Source organism: Anolis carolinensis, chromosome 1 (assembly GCF_035594765.1).
Source record: "Anolis carolinensis isolate JA03-04 chromosome 1, rAnoCar3.1.pri, whole genome shotgun sequence".
In the NCBI taxonomy this organism is placed as follows: Eukaryota; Metazoa; Chordata; class Lepidosauria; order Squamata; family Dactyloidae; genus Anolis; species Anolis carolinensis.
Genome location: NC_085841.1, coordinates 362,538,516 through 362,559,554, shown reverse-complemented (window position 1 = coordinate 362,559,554; position 21,039 = coordinate 362,538,516). Strand labels below are relative to the sequence as shown.

Below are 21,039 nucleotides of genomic sequence, written 5' to 3'. Positions count from 1 at the left end.
GTTTTATTAAAGCGACATTTTGTTCTTAAATTATGCATTAAATGATGCAAAACTCAATCCACAGGTATATAACTCAAATTAATTTCTCTTTGGGAAGGAAAAAATATAAATGCAGAGTCTAAACAAATCCGTAGCTGAGGTCCTAAATCTGGACTAAGCACCATAAATCTCCACGTGCTGACTTAGGTTGGGTTTAAAAGCGCTGCTATATTTCTTTATTTTTTCTCCTTCCTTTCTTGCTTCTTTATGAGTTATGCACCGATTCTGCTATGTGATCCTTTGGCTGAATGGCAGTGTTGCATAAGAGTAAAGGTGCCACCAAATTCCCCATGAAAAGCACATCCATGCATAAATGCACATGCCCATCCATGCGCAATGCACATCCATGCGCAATGCCAGCACATGGGCAACCCAGTGTCCACATTGAGGAGGGAGTGAGCTTGTTTTCTGATGCTTTAAAGGCTCGGACATGAAGTAATGAATTTAAAGAGATTCTACCTGCATTTTAGGAAAAACTTTCTGATAGTCAGAGCTGATTGACAGTGGAATATGCTGCTACTCGAGAGTCCAATGGAGATCATTTCTCTGGAGGCTTTTAAGCAGGGGCTGGATGGGCATCTGTTGGGAGGCCTTTGATTGTGTTTTTCTGCATGGCAGAAAGAGGTTGAATGGGAGGGCCCTTGGGATCTCTACCAATTCTATGATCTGAATCCACTGGTTCGTGTTTCTGGAGCAGCTGCCTTCCTCCTTTGCACAACACCTCTTCAAATATTTAGAGACTGCTATCATGTCTCCTCTCAACCTTCTCTTCTCCAAGCTAAACATACCCAGCTCCCTCGATCATTCCTCATATATGGTTTCCACCAAGAAAGCATGTGCTAAAGCAATGATGGGTGTAGGTGTCTGGCATTGAAGGAATCTTTTGGAGAGGCCCTGGAATGGGTTCTAGCACCATAACACATCTACACTGCCGATCAATGCAATTCGGCACCACTTTAACTTATATGGTTTAATATTTTGGAATACTAGGAGTTATATTTTGGTGATGCACCAGCACTCCTCAGTGAAGAAAGCTAAGGACAGTGTGGAACTCTTCCCATCATTCCATATCATTGAGCCATGGACGGCAAAGTGGTGACAAACTGCATTAACTCTGCAATGTAGATGCACCCCAAGTTTCTACTGGGAGCAACCACCGTGACAGCAGTGTGATTGGTAGAGAGCCTGCTCTTCAAGTACGAGGGTTGAATGAAAAGTAAAGCGTCCACCTTCGTAACTCAACAGGTGGCAGTCCTGGTCTGCGGCAGGTACAGGCTTGTTCAGTAGACTCTCCTCTACAGTTCCATTTGGGGGGAAGCCTTAGCATTGAATGGTTGTTTTGTTAAAAGTGCGAAGTATGGAACCCTGAGCAGATGGTTGGTCAATGTGACTTAAGCAACGTGCGGTCATTGAATTCTTGACAGCAGGAGGTGTCACCCCAAAGGAGATTCATCAGAGAATGCAAGCTGTTTATGGTGATTGTGTTGATGTAAGTACGGTGTGTCGTTGGGCAAGTAAGTTTAAAGATGTTGAGGTGGGAACATCTGACTTGCGTGACAATCAAAGATTTGGATGTCCTGTGACAGCAACCACTGAGTTTCACAAGCAAAAGGTTGACAGATTGATCCAGGACGACTGTCGTATCACTCAGAGAGAAATTTCGAACATCATCGGCATTTCACAAGAACGTGTGGGTCACATTATTGCTTTGCTTGGCTATCGGAAGATCTGTGCATGATGGGATCCCAGGATACTGACACCTGAAATGAAAGCATTGAAATTTGCCAGGGACTCTTCTCGCGTTATGAGAATGAAGGTGACGCCTTTCTCCTTTGGGGTGACACCTTCTGCTGTCAAGAATTCAATGACTGCACGTTGCTTAAGTCGCATTGACCGACCGTCTGCGCAGGGTTCCATACTTCGCACTTCAACAACACAACCGTTCAATGCTAAGGCTTCCCTCCAAATGGAACTGAAGAGAGAGTCTACTGAACAAGCCAGGACCTGCCAAAGACCAGGACTGTCATCTGTTGAGGAGTTACGAAGGTGGAGGCATTACTTTTCATTCAACCTGAGTAATGAGTAAGACACCAATGGGATTCCGGTTTCTGTCCCGGATCCTTTTTTGGGAACTTACATTTATGATGATGTTGAGGGAATCGTCGTTGGGGAGGAAAATACACACGCTGCGTCGGTCCTGCATGACTCTGTTATTGTGGAAGTTCAGTCTGTTCATCGTGTTCCGGGCTCTCCCCGTGGATCCGTGTTCGAGTCTTTCTGGGACCGAGCGTCAGTGTCAGGAGGGGAGCATTCAGCGGGAAAAGCGCTCCTTTTCGTCACCCAAGGCACAGCAGGCAGGGCATCCTGGCAATTCTCCCTCGGGGTCCCATTTCTGCGAAGGAAAAGAAGAGAGAATGTTAAGAAGTTGCGGACTACAAGAAAAACTTGGGCAAACTCCACCTGATTTGTTTAAAAAAATATTTGGGTGGAAGGACAATGTCCACCAGGGTTGTTGTGAGTTTTTCAGTCTGTATGACCATGTTCCAGCAGCTTTCTCTCATGACGTTTCTCTTGCACCTGTGGCTGGCATCTTCAGAGGTGCTGTTGGCAGTGAGGCAAGTGGAGTGTGTATATATCTGTGGAATGTGGAACCCTTGTCCGCTAAAGCAAATGTGAATGTTGCAATTAGCCAGCTTGAATAGCATTGAATAGCCATGAAGCTGCAAAGTCAATCAGTGAGGGTATCTGCATAGGGGGTAGCCTGGCTGTTGTTGCCTGGAGATATCCTTTTGGCAAATATGGATCTCCATGAATATGTGGAGACCACCTTTTGAAAACCGCTAGTCAAGAAAACCATGACTTTGTCAAAGGTCAACTCTTTGGACAAGTGATACTAACAAGCATCCATGTAATGGCATAGGTAACTCAGCTGTTAAACTGAAGAACCATGTCTTCTGACTGCCAAAGACAAAGACATGGCACTACAAAAATGCATTTTGGTTAGCAGAGGATGGTTGTTTCTTTGCTGTTGTAATTGCCCAAAAGTTATACGCTCCCTTTAACACCTTAGTTTAAAATGTGCACTCAGAGATAAAAAAACCCAAGTCTTCTTTGAAAAATAACATATTTTGTTTACTCATAAACATCTTGTGTTAATTCACCATACAGGCACATTTCTTATTGAAGTTCTGTTATAGATAGGATATAGCTTCTCTGTGTTGAGTACACAAGGTATCATTCTTAATCAACAGTCCAAAGTCTTTAAGTATACTTGTACTCACTGAAGTCTATAAGCATATTTTTATATTGATGTACAAACACAAACATGCATGCATCCACCTCCACTGCGGTCTGATACAAAAGTGAATACAAAAAGGAGTCCTGAGTCTGAACATGCTCAGTACAATCACATGTCTATAACTTCTTCCACACCAAACTGGCAAATCAACATATGCATGGAATACAGATTAGCACATATATACATTAACAAATAAATAGTGAAAGGCTTGGGAGGTTGCTATTTCCAATGTTGAAAAATATTAACTGGTCTTTGATTGTTTGCTTTCTGGATTTCTCCTGTTTCTGTGTGGCGTTCCTTATTTATTGTCTTGATTTTGGTTTTTTAAAATAAAACTGGTAACCAGATTTTGTTCATTTTCTTAGTTTCCTTCTTTCTACTCAATGCTATTCAAGCTGGCTAATTGCAACATTTACACTTGCTTTCAACAGACAAGGGTTTTTCTCCCACCTTGGATATTCCACAAATATATCTACACTCCACTTGCTTCATTGCCACAAACCTCTGATGATGCTTGCCACAGATACAGGCAAAAAGTCAGGAGAGAATACTACTAGAACATGTACATACAGCCGGAAAAACTCACAGCAAACCAGTGATTCCATCCATGAAAGCCTTGTGACAACACAATGTCCACCTGATTGAGAAAATGTACATACAGTACTAGTATTGTAAACCAAACTGGAAGACGAACGTGTCAAAGATAATAATAATAATAATAATAATATTAATAATAATAAGCTAGTTATCTATCTATCTATATATGTAATGTGCGTTTTCCCCATGAAATAAACAACAAAACAACTGAACCAAATCACACCAAATTTGGCCACAAAAGACATAGTCATCCAATCTATGTCTTTCAATTAAAAAAAAACCCAGAAAAAAAGTCCAAATTACAGAGGACGAGGAAGAGCTGTTCTCCCCATGGCTGCCAGTCAGAAGGGTAGGCCCCGCCTCCTTTAGGCCCCGCCTCCTTCATGTCATATCAACCCCCTCAGCCACAATGGCACCCGGGGACAGGCAGGGTTCACTTAGGCCTCTTCCACACTGCCTAAAAATACAGATTATCTGATTTGAACTAGGATTATATAGCAGTGTAGACTCAAGGCCCTTCCACACAGCTACATAGTCCAGAATACTTTATTTCCCATACCACCAGACTTTGCCACAGCAACGCGTGGCTGGGCACAGCTAGTTGTTAAATAAAATGAGGAAGAGAAGAACTATCTTGAGAGGGTCTACCAAGTGAAAGCCCATGGTTTTGGAAATCTGTAACCAGAGATTGGCCCTTATATTCTTCCCTCTATAGTGCTGAGCACATACAGGTTTATATTCTTATTTATTATTATCCTGACAGTTTCTCTGCTGATGCTGTGGTGAACACGGGGCTCCTTTGATTTTGGGTGCAATTTTAAATATTTTATTGCTTTAATTTAAATGTTAATGACTGAATTTTAAACGATTATTGTCAGCTGCATCTACTGAGCAATGGGGCATGCGTTATAAATAAGTAAGTAATAAACTTTTCTTGCCACCAGAGCTGCAAAAGCAAGAGGACAGGCTGTACTTGGTTTGCAAATGTAGGAGAATAAATACCAGTGGTTTGATGCATTTAGCTTAGAGGATGCTCAATCTAAACTAAGTCTAGGAGTACATCTATGTAAGGTATGGGCCTTAAGCGGCTGAGGGGGGAAAAGGAAAGGGCCTGAGACCAGGAATTGCGGGAGTTGAAGTCCAAAACACCTGGAGGGCTGAAGTTGGCCCATGCCTGATCTACACCCATAGAAAAGGCCAGCTGAGAGGAAGAGATGACAAAAGGACAAGGCATTTCTTTATTGGCACCGAAAAAGCTGGGGAGCCGCGTGGCTTGAGCCGAAAGGGCTTTGGTCACTGTTTTATTTGTAGCTCTCTGACCAAAACACCCAATGAAAGGGATCCACCCCATATAAATTCCATTGCCTTTGTCCAAGCGGCCGGAGTTGAAACTGAGGGCTCTTTGTCCTGGGAAACCTTGAAGCCCATCGCAGCTTCTATAAAAGCGAGCAAATATTCCAGGGAAGCCACGGTCCAGTCGCAAGATCCTACTGAATCAAACCACAGAAGGAAACAAGGCAAAAAAGCTTTGGCATTTTTGTCTCTTGAACAACAAGGCAACCATGGCACAGAGGATGCATTAGATGAGATTAGATTTCTGCATTTGCAAGAAGTGGACATTTTACATTGGCTTATTTGTTTGTTAAAGTATAGGTTGTGTATCCCTGAGTGGAAATGCTTGGGACCAGAAGTGTTTCCGGTTTCCTTTTGAGTTTTGGAAGCACTGAGTTTGCATATGTGTTGTGGTTCAGCCTGATGATCAAGGGGGATTTGGGTCTATGCAGGCTGACCATGGCAATGTTGATGAGGGAAGTGCTGAAGGCTCTGAATTGTTAGAAAGGCCGCCGACTGACAGTGAAACAGAAACCTGTGACAAACAGACTAGCAGTGAAGCAGAAACCAGTGATACGGGTGACCTTTCACAGGATTCAGAATATCAACAGAATTCAGAACATCAACAAGTCCCAGGTGTCTCTGGCAGCGAGTCAGAGGAGTTTTCTTTAGATAGGGATACAAGGTTAAAGCTAAAAGTTCATTGTCCCAGATGTTCTCTTAGGATAGCTGGTAAACGTGTGGGAACTTAAGGACAAAGGAATGCTTTCTTGGCCTGTAAGCATGATTAAATAAGGAAGAAACAGGGAAAGATTTCAGACGAAGCAACGTTGGTTTTGGAAATGGGGTTCCTGTCTTGTCTATGCTCTTGGAAAAGTATTCTTGCTTTTGTTCATGCCTGGATCTTGCATTTTTGATGGTGTTTTGAAGCTCATGCTGCCTTGTTTTCAAGATTGATTTGTTATATTTGAGACTTTGAACCATATTCTACAGACTGCCTTTGCATTGGATTATTGCTCTTTACTGACTGACTTGCATTTGGATTATTCCTTTTACTGACTGCCTTTACATTTGAATTATTGCTTTCTCTACTTTTTTATCCAGACTTTGCTATCTTTTATCAATAAACTATTTCAGCCAAGCTTGCTGTGGTGGTATGTGTGGGAGAGCAAGGTGAACCAGCCCTGAGGTACAACAATATGCGTACCTGGAAAATGGAAGCCAATTTTGTCAAAACGCGAAATTAATTTGTTCAGACTGGAAAGCTCAATATACATTCCGATTCCCCAAGAAGACAGACATAAAGGATTGGTGCAACCACAAGACCTCTTCATTAATCTTTATTGCAAGTTAAGTGATGTAAGCAAAGATTTCTATTGTATTTGGAACAAGAAATACTGGGTTCATTAAAGGAAGCAGCACTAGGGATCATATTGCAAACATATGTTGGATAATGGAGTGCACTAAAGAATTTCAGAAGGAAATCCTGGGCTTCATAGTTTATTGCAGTGGTTCTCAGCCTGGGGTCCCCAGATGTTTTTGGCCTTCAACTGCCAGAAATCCTAACAGCTGGTAAACTGGCTGGGATTTCTGGGAGTTGTAGGCCAAAAGTATCTGGGAACCTCAGGTTGAGAACGACTGGTTTATAGCAAAGCCTCTGAATGTATAGCAACTATGTTTGGGAATTACTGCACCCACTCTCTGGGGCAATAACCTTTTAGAAATAATTGGCAATCATAACCTTATTGAAAAGGAAAAAATGATCCCACATCTGTTTGGCAAATGTAGATCTCCATGAACATGTGGAGACCACCTTTTGTAAATCACTAGTCAAGAAAAGCATCACCTTGTTAGAAGTCAACCCTCTGAACAAGTGATCTTCACAAGCATTCATGTAATGGCACACAGGTAACTCAGCTGTTAAACTGAAGAACCATGTCTTTTGACTGCCAAGGACAAAGACATGCTACTACAAAAATATATTTGGTGAGCAGAAGATGGTTGTTTCTTTGAAGTTGAAATTGCAATTGCAGTTGTAATTGTGATTGCCCAAAACATATACACTCCCTTGAAGCCTCTTAGTTTAAAATATGCACTCAGAGATAAAACACAAAATCTTCTTTGAAAAATAACATATATTGCTTACTCATAAACATCTTGTATCAATTCACCATACAGGAACATTTCTTATTAAAGTTCAGTTATAGATAGGATGTAGTTCTCTCTGTGCGTTGAGTACACAGGTTATCATTCTTAATCAACAGTCCATAGTCTTTAGGCATAGTTGTACTCACTGAAGTCCATAAGTATACATGGATTCACTGAAGTCTCTACATGCACCCACCTCCACTGAGGTCTGATGCAAACTGATAACAAAATGGAGTCCTGAGTCTGAACATGCTCAGTACAATCACATGTCTGTAGCTCCTCTCACACCAAAGAGGTACAGTCAAACTAGCAAATCAACATATATATATATATAATACAGGTTAGCAAATATATATATTAACAAATATATAGTTAAAGGCTTGGGATGTTGCTATTCCCAACAAACTATGAGTCGCTCTTAAAGAATTTAGGGTGCTGTAACATTTAATTATCTTGATGCGTAACCCGTACTCAGGACAAGAGGCTACTTTTAGGGCAGAAGATAGGCAGGTGGCACCATATTACTTGCAGAAAATAGCAAAGACTTGGAGCGACAACTGAAAAAAAATCATGGGAGAAAGCAAAAAGGGAGATGCTGCAGCAAAAATGGCGAATACTATTATAACCTGCATTAACAGAAGCATAGTTTCCATAGCTCCAATATATTCTATTATGGGCATGGGAAGAACAAGAAAGGGGAAGAAAATCAGGCAAAGCTGGTTTGCAAGACTTCCGAACAGGATCGAACCTCCGTTCTGCTATTTTCCCTTTGTCTTTATTTCTATTTTTCTTATTTAAAGGAATAGATACTTCTTTCATCTGACCCACTTGACCGGCTTCAACTGGCCTCTTTTGAACTCCAAATTGCATTGTGTCCCTGATAAAATTATTACAGTTGTCCCAAAATAGAGAGAGAAAGAGAGAGAAAGAGAAAGAGGGAGAAAGAAAGAAAGAAAGATTATAATGTCTGAAGTACACGATATTTGGCTTTCTCTACCATCAATCTACAACTCCCAGGATTCCACAGCATTGAGCCATAGCAGCTGAAGTGGTCTCAAACTGCAACTATTCAACAGTATAGATGCACCCGAAGGTGATATTGAGTCCTCTCATCCAAGTGTGCTTAGAAGCAAATAGATGTTTTCTTGGTCCATGCATGGTACAATGCAGCCAGTTGTCACAACTATACAATGCTTACTGTGTTGCATTTCCTTTCCGACAAACAATAACAAAACAAAGTGTGCTATGGACAAATACAGCAGCGAGGACTATCATGTGCCATGACAAACAGAGATCTTCGGAAAATGTTTTGATGCTTGAGTTCAGTGGCTTTACATCTGCCAAACCACGGCTATCACTTTTGCCCTGGTGCCCTGGGATAAAATAACAGAACTATTAGAAGCCAGAGTAGTTGGAAAAGTTACTTTCTGCCCCACTGCTTGCAAAGGCCCCAACAAGCATGGACCACATACATCTCACAACCTCAGACCTCTGAGGATGTCTGCCATAGATGTGGGTGAAATGTCAGGAGAGAATGCTTCTGGAACATGGCCAGACAGCCTGGAAAACTTACAGCAACTCACTGTCACCTGACGTGCTTGTAACTCAAATGAAAATAAAGTGCAGCACAAAATGAACCACAACTGTGAGAACTACCGAATAGCCTGTGCTTTTAAGAGCCCTCCCTATAAGCCGGGACGGCTAAACTGAGGCTGGCATACTTTGGATGTACAGTAGAGTCTCACTTATCCAACACTCGCTTATCCAACGTTCTGGATTATCCAACGCATTTTTGGAGTCAATGTTTTCAATATATTGTGATATTTTGGTGCTAAATTCGTAAATACAGTAATTACTACATAGCATTACTGCGTATTGAACTACTTTTTCTGTCAAATTTGTTGTCTAACGTGATGTTTTGGTGCTTCATTTGTAAAATCATAACCTAATTTGATGTTTCATAGGCTTTTCCTTAATGCCTCCTTATTATCCAACATATCCGCTTATCCAACATTCTGCCGGCCCGTTTATGTTGGATAAGTGAGACTCTACTGTATTACAAGAAGTCATGAAAACAGAATGTGACGGCACGAGTGGCGCCATTTATATGTCAAACTGTAAGTTGCAAGATTTGAATTGTTGTATCATGCTTGATTTTGCCTTTTTACCCTGTAAATGTAGTTGGATTGATTGGTTATTTATAGCTGTCAATCAATGTTCTTTGCACCAGTTATATTGCTCCCTCAGCAAAATTATTTGACTCCACCCTTTCCTGGAGTGGGCCAGTGTTTCTTTTTTCATTCCACCATCAAGCTTTCTACCAGATGGACGTGAGAGAGAGACTTGGCTCTAAAAGCCCTTGATTAAGTTACCTCTCAGCACCAATTCTGAGGTTCTTACCCTTGAGACTTATGCTTTATGTTCAGGGCCAACCTGGACGATGTTGAGGAGTCTCAAGCGCCTTCAAATCAGTTCTTTGGCACAAGAGGAAGACTCTGTGTCTTCAAATATAGGCCATTTGGACTGAGGCTGAGGATTGCTCCGGCATTCACAGCCATTGAGAAAGAGGGACCTGGAAAAGCTTCTCAGCTGCAGAGCTCCTTGGACTTAAGACAACCAAAGACTGTAATGTATATTTTCCTTTACCCCTTTGAAACCTCCAGCTTATTGGGATAACCTTTTGTGAACAATAAAACAGTTTTGAGTTATCTACAGTGTTTTGGTCCTTGGGAGTTCCAGTTTCCCTAAAGGAGGGCAAGAAGCAATCCCCTGGGGAAAGATGTCACGTCCATGCCTCTTTCGCTAAGAGTTATAGCCCCAGGCGTGACGGCACACAGAGACTCTAAGGACTATAGTTCTGCCAGGCAGAAATACACAGTCCAAGCCCTCCTGACAGATGGCCATCCAGCCTGTGATAAAAAAATGTCCAGATAAGGAGATTCCATCTAACTCCAAGGCAGCATAATCACTGTTGAACATCTCCAAAGTGATGTTGCCTCAAAGCATGGCGGAGTCTTTTCACTGGAGGCTGGACTGAATGGCCATCTGTTGGGAGTGCTTTGATTCTATGCTCCTGCATGGCAGGGAGTTGAACTTGGCCCTTGTGGTCTCTTCGAATTCTATGATCCTATAATCTCTGGATGCTATGTTCCTATTGATGCAGCCTAGAATCATATTGGGCTTTTTTTGTTGTTTCATCACACTATTGACTGATGTTCAAGTTCATGGTTCATTGAGACTCCTAGATCTCTTTCACTTGGACTGTTTTCAAGCCAGATGTCACCTATCTTGGAGTACCCGGTGGCGCAATGGTTAAACCCTTGTGCCGGCAGGATTGCTGCTTGACATGTCGGCGGTTCGATTTTGGGGAGAGTGGGTGAGCTCCCTCTGTCAGCTTTGTAAGAGTATGTAAGAAGACATGAGCAGAGCAGTTGAGGATGGAGTGTCTCTGAGGTCTCTCATCCATAAGCCCAAGCTCCATTTCACCCCTGCAACCGGGTTTCGTTGTGGAGCTGAATGGAGCACTAATGCTCCTCCCGTGTGTTTGGAGAGGAAGGGCGAGAGAGCTGTCACAATCTGCCTGCCAAATACCTGCAGTTGTAGCACCTCCGGCTGCATCCCTGTCGTGTCTGATTAGTTTACGCCAGCCTCGCGATTTGGAGAAGATAAAAATAGAGGCGGGTGAGAGACGGGACTTGGCTCGGGGACCCAAAGAAGGTGCCAACGGCGGATCATGTTTCCAAAGAAGGCCGAAGTGAGCGACAACAGAACTCCGCGGGTTTAGACTCTATGTCAACACAAACACGGAACGACAATTCATTTCGTCCGTACGTTTTATGGCATTCATACTTTGCAGGTTTAGGAACTCTTGGTGTGACACCTATTTGTTTCATCTCATCAGATTCTTGCTCCCTTACTTTTATCTTTATTGTTTCCTTTTTAACACTGCTGGGATGGAGGACACCTGGCTTGACAGCAGGATGCCTGGAATCGGATAGTAAAGGTAAAAGGTTTTCCGTGACATTAAGTCCAATCATGTCCGACTCTGGGGGTTGGTGCTCATCTCCATTGCTAAGCCAAAGAGCCGGCGTTGTCCGTAGACACCTCCAAGGTCATGTGGCCACTGGCATGACTGCATGGAGCGCCGTTACCTTCCCGCCGAGCGGTACCTATTGATCTACACACATTTGCATGTTTTCGAACTGCTAGGTTGGCAGAAGCTGGGACTAACAGCGTGTGCTCACTCAACTCCCCGGATTCGAAACTGCGACCTTTCAGTCCACAAGTTCAGCAGCTCAGCGTTTTAACACGCTGTGCCACTGGGCCATCATAGACAGGGGTCTTAATAGATCATATCCAAACAAAGTGGAAACAATGTGATACAGCAGCAAAAAAGCCCAATGTAATTCAATAGTAATACAATGTCCAGATGGAGGAAAGTAATAGTACTACTACAGTAGAGTCTCACTTATCCAACATAAACGGGCCGGCAGAACGTTGGATAAGCGAATATGTTGGATAATAAGGAGAGGTTAAGGAAAAGCCTATTAAACATCAAATTAGGTTATGATTTTACAAATTAAGCACCAAAACATCATGTTATACAACAAATTTGACAGAAAAGTAGTTCAATACCCAGTAATGTTATGTAGTAATTACTGTATCTACGAATTTAGCACCAAAATATCATGATATATTGAAAACATTGACTACAAAAATGTGTTGGATAATCCAGAACGTTGGATAAGCGAGTGTTGGATAAGTGAGACTCTACTGTATCACTATTTGGCTTTGGTCATTTGGAATACAGTAGAGTCTCACTTATCCAAGCTTCGCTTATCCAAGCCTCTGGATTATCCAAGCCATTTTTGTAGTCAATGTTTTCAATATATTGTGATATTTTGGTGCTAAATTCGTAAATACAGTAATTACAACATAACATTACTGCGCATTGAACTACTTTTTCTGTCCAATTTGTTGTATAGCATGATGTTTTGGTGCTTAATTTGTAAAATCATAACCTAATTTGATGTTTAATAGGCTTTTCCTTAATCCCTCCTTATTATCCAAGATATTCGCTTATCCAACGTTCTGCTGGCCCGTTTAGCTTGGATTAGTGAGACTCTACTGTACTGTGTTCCGTTCTGGGCCAGGTAAAGAACCAGTGAAACAGATCCTGTTTAATGTAAGCTGCTTTGAGTCTCCTTTGGGAGAGATAAAGCGGGGTATAAATAAAGATAACAAAAACAACAACAACAACAACAACAGCTGGCCATATTTGCCTCTGACATCCTCTGCCATCAGGCATTTTCAGATTGATGTCATTAGGCATTTTCTGAACCCCTTTAACTTCCATGGCCCAAGGCTATGGAATACTGGGATGTGTAGTTTGATGAGGCACGACCACACTTTGGCAGAGAAAGCGAAAGACCTTGCAAAACATCAACTCACAGGATTCCATAGCACTCAGCAGTGGCAGTTAAAGGGATGTCAAACTGCATTAATTCCACTGTGTAGATCAATGGTTCTCAACCTGTGGGTCCCTGGGTGTTGGCCTACAACTCCCAGAAATCGCAGCCACTTTACCAGGATTTCTGGGAGTTGAAGGCCAAAACATCTGGGGACCCACAGGTTGAGAACCACTGGTGTCGATGCACCCTGAGTCTTCCTTGCCTAAGTGGAATTCACAGGTAAGTCAACAGGCAACCTGAAGACCCATATATCTAAATCCCACGACTCTCCCAATTCAGCCAAAAAGCAATCAACTTGAAATAGGATTTCTGGCAGGAGACAATAGATGGATGGACAAATAGATGGATAGATATTGGCAGCCTTCTTTCTCTGTTAAAGATTTGTTTGTAAGCCACACTAAGGTGTCCTCAGGTATACACTTTAGTTGGGGAATGGTGTGCATTTCTGCCAAAAAACTATCACTTTTTAAACATTTCCGAACCCATTCATTAAAGGCAAAGATAAAGGTTTTCCCCTGACATTAAGTCTAGTCGTGTAAAGGAAATATATTTTGGCAGCTCATAGGATGGAAGGCGGCTTTCCTTGACATCTTAAGCTGAGTGATGCACCTATTCCTTCAAAATAGATGCTCTGCGCCTCAATCATAAAACCAGGATAATAATCATAATTACTGTATATACTTGAGTATAAGCCTAGTTTTTCAGCCCTTTTTTAGGACTGAAAAAAAAATCCCCTCTTTGGCTTATACTTGGGTGAGGGTCCTGGTGGGCTTATATTCCGGTCGGCTTATACTCAAGTATATATGGTATATTTATTATTTTTCTCTATTATTATTGGTATTGTTACATTTATTATTTTTCTCTATTAATTATTATTATTACATTTATTATTTTACTCTATTATTGTTGTTACTTTTACATTTATTTATTTATTTATTTATTTACAGTATTTATATTCCGCCCTTCTCACCCTGAAGGGGACTCAGGGCGGATTACAATGAACACATATATGGTAAACATTCAATGCCAGCAGACAAACAACATACACTATAGACACACACAGAGGCATTTTAACATTTTTCCAGCTTCACGATTCCGGCCACAGGGGGAGCTGTTGCTAGTGGCTGTACTTCCTCATTCCTTTCCTCGTGTTTTGCTGGCAGTTTTAAGGTGTTGTAAATTAGTTAAATTAGCCTCCCGCATAAAGCGTACCTAAATTTCCCTACTTGACAAGTGCAACTGTCTTTCGGGGCTGCATAGGTCAACAGCAAGCCGGGCTATTTAATGGTCGGGGGCTTAACCCGTACAGGGCTTCGAACTCATGACCTCTCAGTCAGTAGTCATTTATTGCAGCTGGTTACTAGCCAGCTGCGCCACAGCCCGGCCCTTTATTTTACTCTATTTTTATTATTATTAATACATTTATTATTTTACTCTATTTATTATTACATTTATTATTTTACTGCATTTATTATTATTATTACATTTATTATTTCACTCTGTTATTATTAAAAGGATACATAAGCACATTTACATTGAAGAAGATGAAAATAATGATTTAATCAGAGTTGAACAGTCATATCTTAAATTACAGTTTGATGTAAAGATTCAAAAACATTTAAACTACTTGTGCTGGTATGGCTGTACCAGAAGCTCCAACTTTATTTTCTTTCTGCTAAAGTTTGCAGCCATAGGGCAGGCCGCCTGTCCATCATCATTAAGTTTGGTTCCGCCCCTTGTTCAGGGCTCTGGAAGGGAAGGAGCCATTTTTAAGTCAGTCTCACTTAAGGAAGCCAAGCTATAGGGCGGAGACCAGCTCGTCCTGTAGAAAAGCTTCATATCTCAAGAACATCAGGGGATATAGAACATCCGAGGAATCAGAAACAGAAATTCCAGGGGAAAGGTCCCAAAGGTTCTGGCTAAGAGCTCACAACCCCTCAGCCTCACAGTTCCTGAGGGAAACAGCCCTAAAGTTTCCAAAAAAAACCTCAGAGAGGGAACATCACCACAGATCCACGGAACCCCAGCTGAAACATCTGCAAGCCTTGGTTGGTAGGTCCACTCGATACCCAGACGCATTTGGAATTGGTAGTGGGTCCCACATCAGCTAGGCCCATATAATAGACAGCCTGGGAGAGGTTATAAGGGGGTTTTCTTCTTATAGAGAAAGCACAGTTATCCAAAGCCAATTGTCTGTCCCCTGGGGACAAGACTGAAAAGGCCAACAGTTTATTAAGTGTTATTTGACTCCTTGAAGATTCATTATTCATTCAATAATAAAGACTTTGTTACCTCATTAAAGACTCAAAGGACTATCCTTTTCAGGAAAATCCTCAAGAACCTTTCACTGAGGCACCCTGGCTTCCCGCTGGGCATAAGGTATACGTCCTATACAAAGACAATAGCTACAGGCCCAGCGCATGACAGAACACTACTGATGCCTCAATTAATGCAATTTTATTGGTATCTCGGCTTATACTGGAGTCAATGTTTTCCCAGTTTTTTTGTGGTAAAATTGGTGCCTCGGCTTATATTCGGGTCGGTTTATACTCGAGTATATACGGCATGTGTTTTCTTGGATAAAACTGGTAAAAATCTCTCGAGCTACTTGTAGGATGGAAGGAGACTTTTCCTACCACGCTGCTTTGGATTGGAAGGGCCACCTTGGAAGACAAACTAAAGCCCTGGATTGCACACTTTGCCCATCTCTTGATTTCCCCCGTATCCTTCAGCCAAGCGTGGCTACAGAAACACCATTGGGGTGACCGCAGGAGGCCTTGAACTTGCAGGTTCCTTCCTTCCTGTCCGGACAGGAGGGATTTTCGGAGCCAAGTTGCATTTCTGAGCATTTCGCGCAGTGCGGAGGGAGGGAAGGAGGGAGAGAATTTGGCTGGTTATCCCGAATGCGAGGGAATCAAAGATTGCTTTGTGGGAATGAGAAGCAGATGGCTGGAAAGAATTTCCCCTGACTCCAGCATTTTCCTCCCCCTCCAACACACGCAGGAAGACCCCTTGGGTATAAAGGGCTAGAAATGCACCAAACGGCACAACTTTGTTTCCCCCAACCCTTTGCCGCTGCCTTACGCTGAGATGCCTCTGCTCATCAGGGCTGCTTGAGAAGTACACAGAAGCAGGCATTGGATGGTGTTGGCATTTCAACATACAAACAGCATTTAAATACATTCTTCCAGGAGCCTTGGTCTATGAAACCCCTGCACAAATAGTAGAATGACAGGGTAAGAGGGGAATACTAGGGGTCATCTAGTCCAGCCCCAGGGAACTGTAGGGAACCCACAATAATAATACTAAAAATAATAGTTACAGTAGAGTCTCGCTTATCCAACGTAAACGGGCTGCAGAACAGTGGATAAGTGAATATATTGGATAATAAGGAGAGATTAAGGAAAATTTATTTATTTATTTATTTACAGTATTTATATTCCGCCCTTCTCACCCCGAAGGGGACTCAGGGCGGACTACAATGAACACATATATGGCAAACATTCATAGAATCATAGAATCATAGAATCATAGAATAGTAGAGTTGGAAGAGACCACATGGGCCATCCAGTCCAACCCCCTGCTAAGAAGCAGGAAATCGCATTCAATGCCAACAGACAAACAACATATATAGACAGACACAGAGGCATCTAACTTTTTTTTTCCAGCTTCACGATTCCAGCCACAGGGGGAGCTGTTGCTTCACTGTCCACTAGTGGCTGTAGTTCCTCATTCCTTTCCTCGTGTTTTGCTGGCAGTTTTATGATGTTGTAAATTAGTTAAATTAGCCTCCTGCATAAAGCGTACCTAATTTTCCCTAATTGACAGATGCAACTGTCTTTCGGGGCTACATAGGTCAACAGCAAGCCGGGCTATTTAATGGTCGGGGGCTTAACCCGACCCGGGCTTCGAACTCATGACCTCTCGGTCAGTAGTGATTTATTGCAGCTGGTTACTAGCCAGCTGCGCCACAGCCCGGCCCTTAAACATCAAATTAGGTTATGATTTTACAAATTAAGCACCAAAACATCATGTTATACAACAAATTTGACAGAAAAAGTAGTTCAATACACAGTAATGCTATGTAGTAATTACTGTATTTACGAATTTAGCACCAAAATATCACGATGTATTGAAAACATTGACTACAAAAATGCGTTGGATAATCCACAACATTGGATAAGCGAGTGTTGGATAAGTGAGACTCTACTGTATCTATCTACGTAAAATTATATATACACTCACATACACATGTAAGTCTGTTAATTTGTTGGTTTGCAGAGAAAGTAAAGTAAAGAAAGATGAGCAGGATGATGAATGAGGGAGAGCAAGGGAATAAGAAAAGAAAAGAAAAGAAGAATAGAGAGAGAAGGTATATGAGGGAAATGGAGGAAGGAAGGAAAAGGCCACAAAGAAAATGCAAACACCAGGCAACTCTGAGTATATACGCAAGTAATAATAATGTGTATTTATATCCCGCTTTGTATTCTTGCCTGAAACTCAAAGTGGTCCACAGCATTTAAAAATGCAGTTTAAAATCCACAACATTAAAATATGAAAATGGAATTAAATCTACGAGTCAATTCAAATGACTTAAAACACGTAAAAGCCAAAAGCATTGCTGGCACTCAAAGCAACAAATTGGGCAACAAAATGGGTTCCTAAATGTCACAGCTGTCCCTCGACTTCAATATCCACCGATCCCAGGGATCATGGGAACTAGAGTCCAGCAAAATCTAAAGGGAAACCTTTCCTAAAAGAATGCAGAGAGAGCAACTTTGGCATGGAACAAAAATACAGTGTTCTGTTTGTACACTGCAAACAATACAATTCTCCCTGAAAACAGCACTGTAACAAACACTGTGCCGGATGGGAGATTCTGAGAATTGCATTCCAAAAAAAAGTAACTTTTTCAAGGATCTGATGAGATGTGAGGAAAATGTGTCCCTGTAGATGCTACTGCAGTTCCCATCATCCTTCAATGACACTGGTCTGGTATTGGGAGTTGCACGATGTTTATTTCAAGGATGATAAGGCATATTTCCTATTATTATTATTATTATTATTATTATTATTGAGCTCCCAGTGGCGCAATGGGTTAAACTCTTGTACCGGCAGGACTGCTGACAAACAGGTTGTCAGTTCAAATCCGGAAAGAGCGGGTGAGCTCCCTCTGTCAGCTCCAGCTCCCCCCACAAGGATGGTAAAACATCAAACATCCAGGCAACATCCCCTGGGCAACGTCCTTGCAGATGGCCAATTCTCTCACACCAGAAGCAACTTGCAGTTTCTCAAATTACTCCTAACACGAAAAAAAAATTATTACTAATAAACTCAAAATATTCCAAAATTGTGTGGCTGAGAAAGTTACACTTCTGTTTTCCAGTGTTTCAGGGTTCATAAACTTTGCTTGATAAATATCTATTATCCAATATTACTTTCAAGTTATGTGTTTATATGAAACAGAAATAAGAATGTCATTCTTAGACTTGGGTCCCATCTCCAAAATTGTAGTCCTAAATCCATAACATTTTTGGACTCAAGCTGTATATAACCTGCAGTGTTTCAGATCAATTGAGTCATCAGGCATCCAAGGGGAAAACATCCTAGATATTGACAATGCATCTTTTAAATCTGGTTAGAAATGGGCCCCAACAGGCTTTTTTATAAAGAACCTTTGTAGAACTGCTTGCGTAAAAAAGAAAGTTTGCTCTTTTTGTTTGCTCTTTTTGTGTAGAATGGCTTGTCGATTCTGCTTGGCGCCTACAACTCTCAAGCCGGAAGGCAAAAGAAAACAAGGAATGCGTTATTTTTAACTCCGGTGTGCCGAAAGCAAAATCCAACTTTCAAGCTCCCGGAGGGGAGATGCATGGCGTTCAATGCAAAAGCGACCAAAGCAAAACACTATGGACCAAAACAATGATAATGATGGTAATCATGTTTATGTCAACCATACAGCTATGTGATTCCTAGAGAGAACCATCAAATATTCATCAACTAATCAAAGAAACAAATCCACAAAAGCTGGACACAAATGCGAGGAAGGTGGCACTTTACTTACTATATCAACCATTTTATCAGCCATAAGAGCATCCAGGTCCAGAGGGAATCTATCCCTCAATACCAATTACATATAGACTTCTTGAATTCAGGGTTATAATAATAATAATAATAATAATAATAATAATAATAATAATAATAATAATAATAGGTCCAAGTCTGACTTCTCACACTGGAGGACTTTGAGATTCCAAGAGAGACTATGTATATTAATCAAATTCATAAAATTCAAATCTGCACAAGTTAAACCAAGAAATGTGAGAGCTGATTACAAATAAATATAATGATGGTAACAATAACAATACTCTTAATTCCGAATCTGAATAGGTCCTACAGATTCTTAGAGAGACCATATCCAGCAAATCTGCAAATAACCAAATCCACAAAAGTTAGACCCACAATTGCAAAGGGCTGACTTTACAGAGTAAATATACTGATGATGATGATGATGATTATGGTATTAGTAATATCATCTCATGGTCCAAGTCTGACTCTTCACTAGATTCTTGAGTCGCACTTAAAGACCTAGATATTCCTAGCGAGACCATATTCATCAAATCTGCAAAACTTAAATCTGCTAATATGGAGGAATGACTTTATGGGGTAATAATAATAATAATAATAATAATAATAATAATAATAATAATAATAATAATAATAATAACAACAACAGTAGTAATTCTCTTGGTCCATGTCTGACTCCTGTTTCAGTCCTTGAGTTACACTGAAAGACTTAGGAAATTCCTAGAAAGACTGTATTCATCAAATAATCAAATCCAAGTCTGGTCCAAATCTTGGTCCAAGTCTGACTCTTCACAAGGTTCTTGAGTCACACTGGAAGACCTAGAGCAGCGTTTCTCAACCTAGGGGTTGAGACCCTATATTTCTGATGGTCTTGGGAACTCCTTTGGCAGAGAAGGCTGAATATCTCTTTGCCTGTCCTTCTCTTCCTTCTTGGAAACAGATGGCAAATCCCACCAAAAGCCCAATTTTATAGTTGGTGGGGCTCAGGGGCCTATTTGATTGTAGGTGAACTATAACTCCCAGCAACTACAACTCCCAAATGTCTATTTTCCCCAAATACGCCCAAATGTCTATTTTCTCCAAACTCCACCAGTGTTCACATTTGGGCATATTAAGTATTCGTGCCAAGTTTGGTCCAAATCCATCATTGTTTGAGTCCACAGTGCTCTCTGGATGTAGGTGAACTACAACTCCCAAACTTAAGGTCAATGCCCACCAAACCCTTCCAGTATTTTCTGTTGGTTATGGGAGTTCTGTGTGCCAAGTTTGGTTCAATTCCATCATTGGTGGAGTTCAGAATCCTCTTTGATTGTAGGTGAACTATAAGTCCCAGCAACTACAACTCCTAAATGACAAAATCAATCCCACCCCCAACCCCACTAGTATTCAATATGGGCATATTGGGTATTTGTGCCAAATTTGGTCCAGTAAATGAAAATACATTCTGCATATCAGATATTTACATCACGATTCATAACAGTAGCAAAATGACAGTTATGAAGGAGCAACAAAATAATGTTATGGTTGGGGGTCACCACAACATAAGGAACTATATTAGCATTAGGAAGATTGAAAATTGAGAACCACTGACCTAGAGTTTCCTAGAGATACTATATTCAGCAAGCCCACAAATCATCAAACTTGCAAAAGTTAAAGCCATAAATGCTGAAGGTTGACTTTATGGGGTAAATACTACATATACAGATCATCATCACCATCATCATCATGGTCCAAGTCAGATTCTTTTCTAGGTCTTTGAGTCACACTGGAAGAGGTAGATCAAAACTTAAACCTGCAAATGCACAGACACCAACTTTACAGAATAATAATAAGCATCATCATCATCATCATCATCGTCGTTGTCGTCATCCTCCTCTTGGCCCAAATCTGACTTTTCTGACTGTTGTGCCCGCTTTGCATTTTCCAAGCATGGGATTTGCAGAACAGCTGATCAGGGCTCCGACTCTCCCAAAAAACAAGGGCGTTTCAGTTCTCCTCGCTCTCGTGATCTGCCCTTCTTTGTCGAGCAAAGCGCCTTTGATTCATTAATTCCTAATTGCCTAATTACAA

The 21,039-nt window shown here is 41.3% G+C and overlaps 1 protein-coding gene across 3 annotated transcripts in view; it reads right to left on the bottom strand.

Moving 5' to 3' along the window:
* frmd6 (FERM domain containing 6) overlaps positions 1 to 21,039 on the bottom strand; it is a 194,895-nt gene that overhangs the window by 47,129 nt on the left and 126,727 nt on the right. For all 3 annotated transcript variants that reach the window (XM_062968674.1, XM_062968672.1, XM_062968675.1), the window contains one exon: positions 2,177 to 2,431. In XM_062968674.1, the coding sequence (XP_062824744.1) occupies positions 2,177 to 2,275 (99 nt within the window). In that variant the 5' untranslated portion in view covers positions 2,276 to 2,431. The remainder of the gene's footprint in view (positions 1 to 2,176; positions 2,432 to 21,039) is intronic.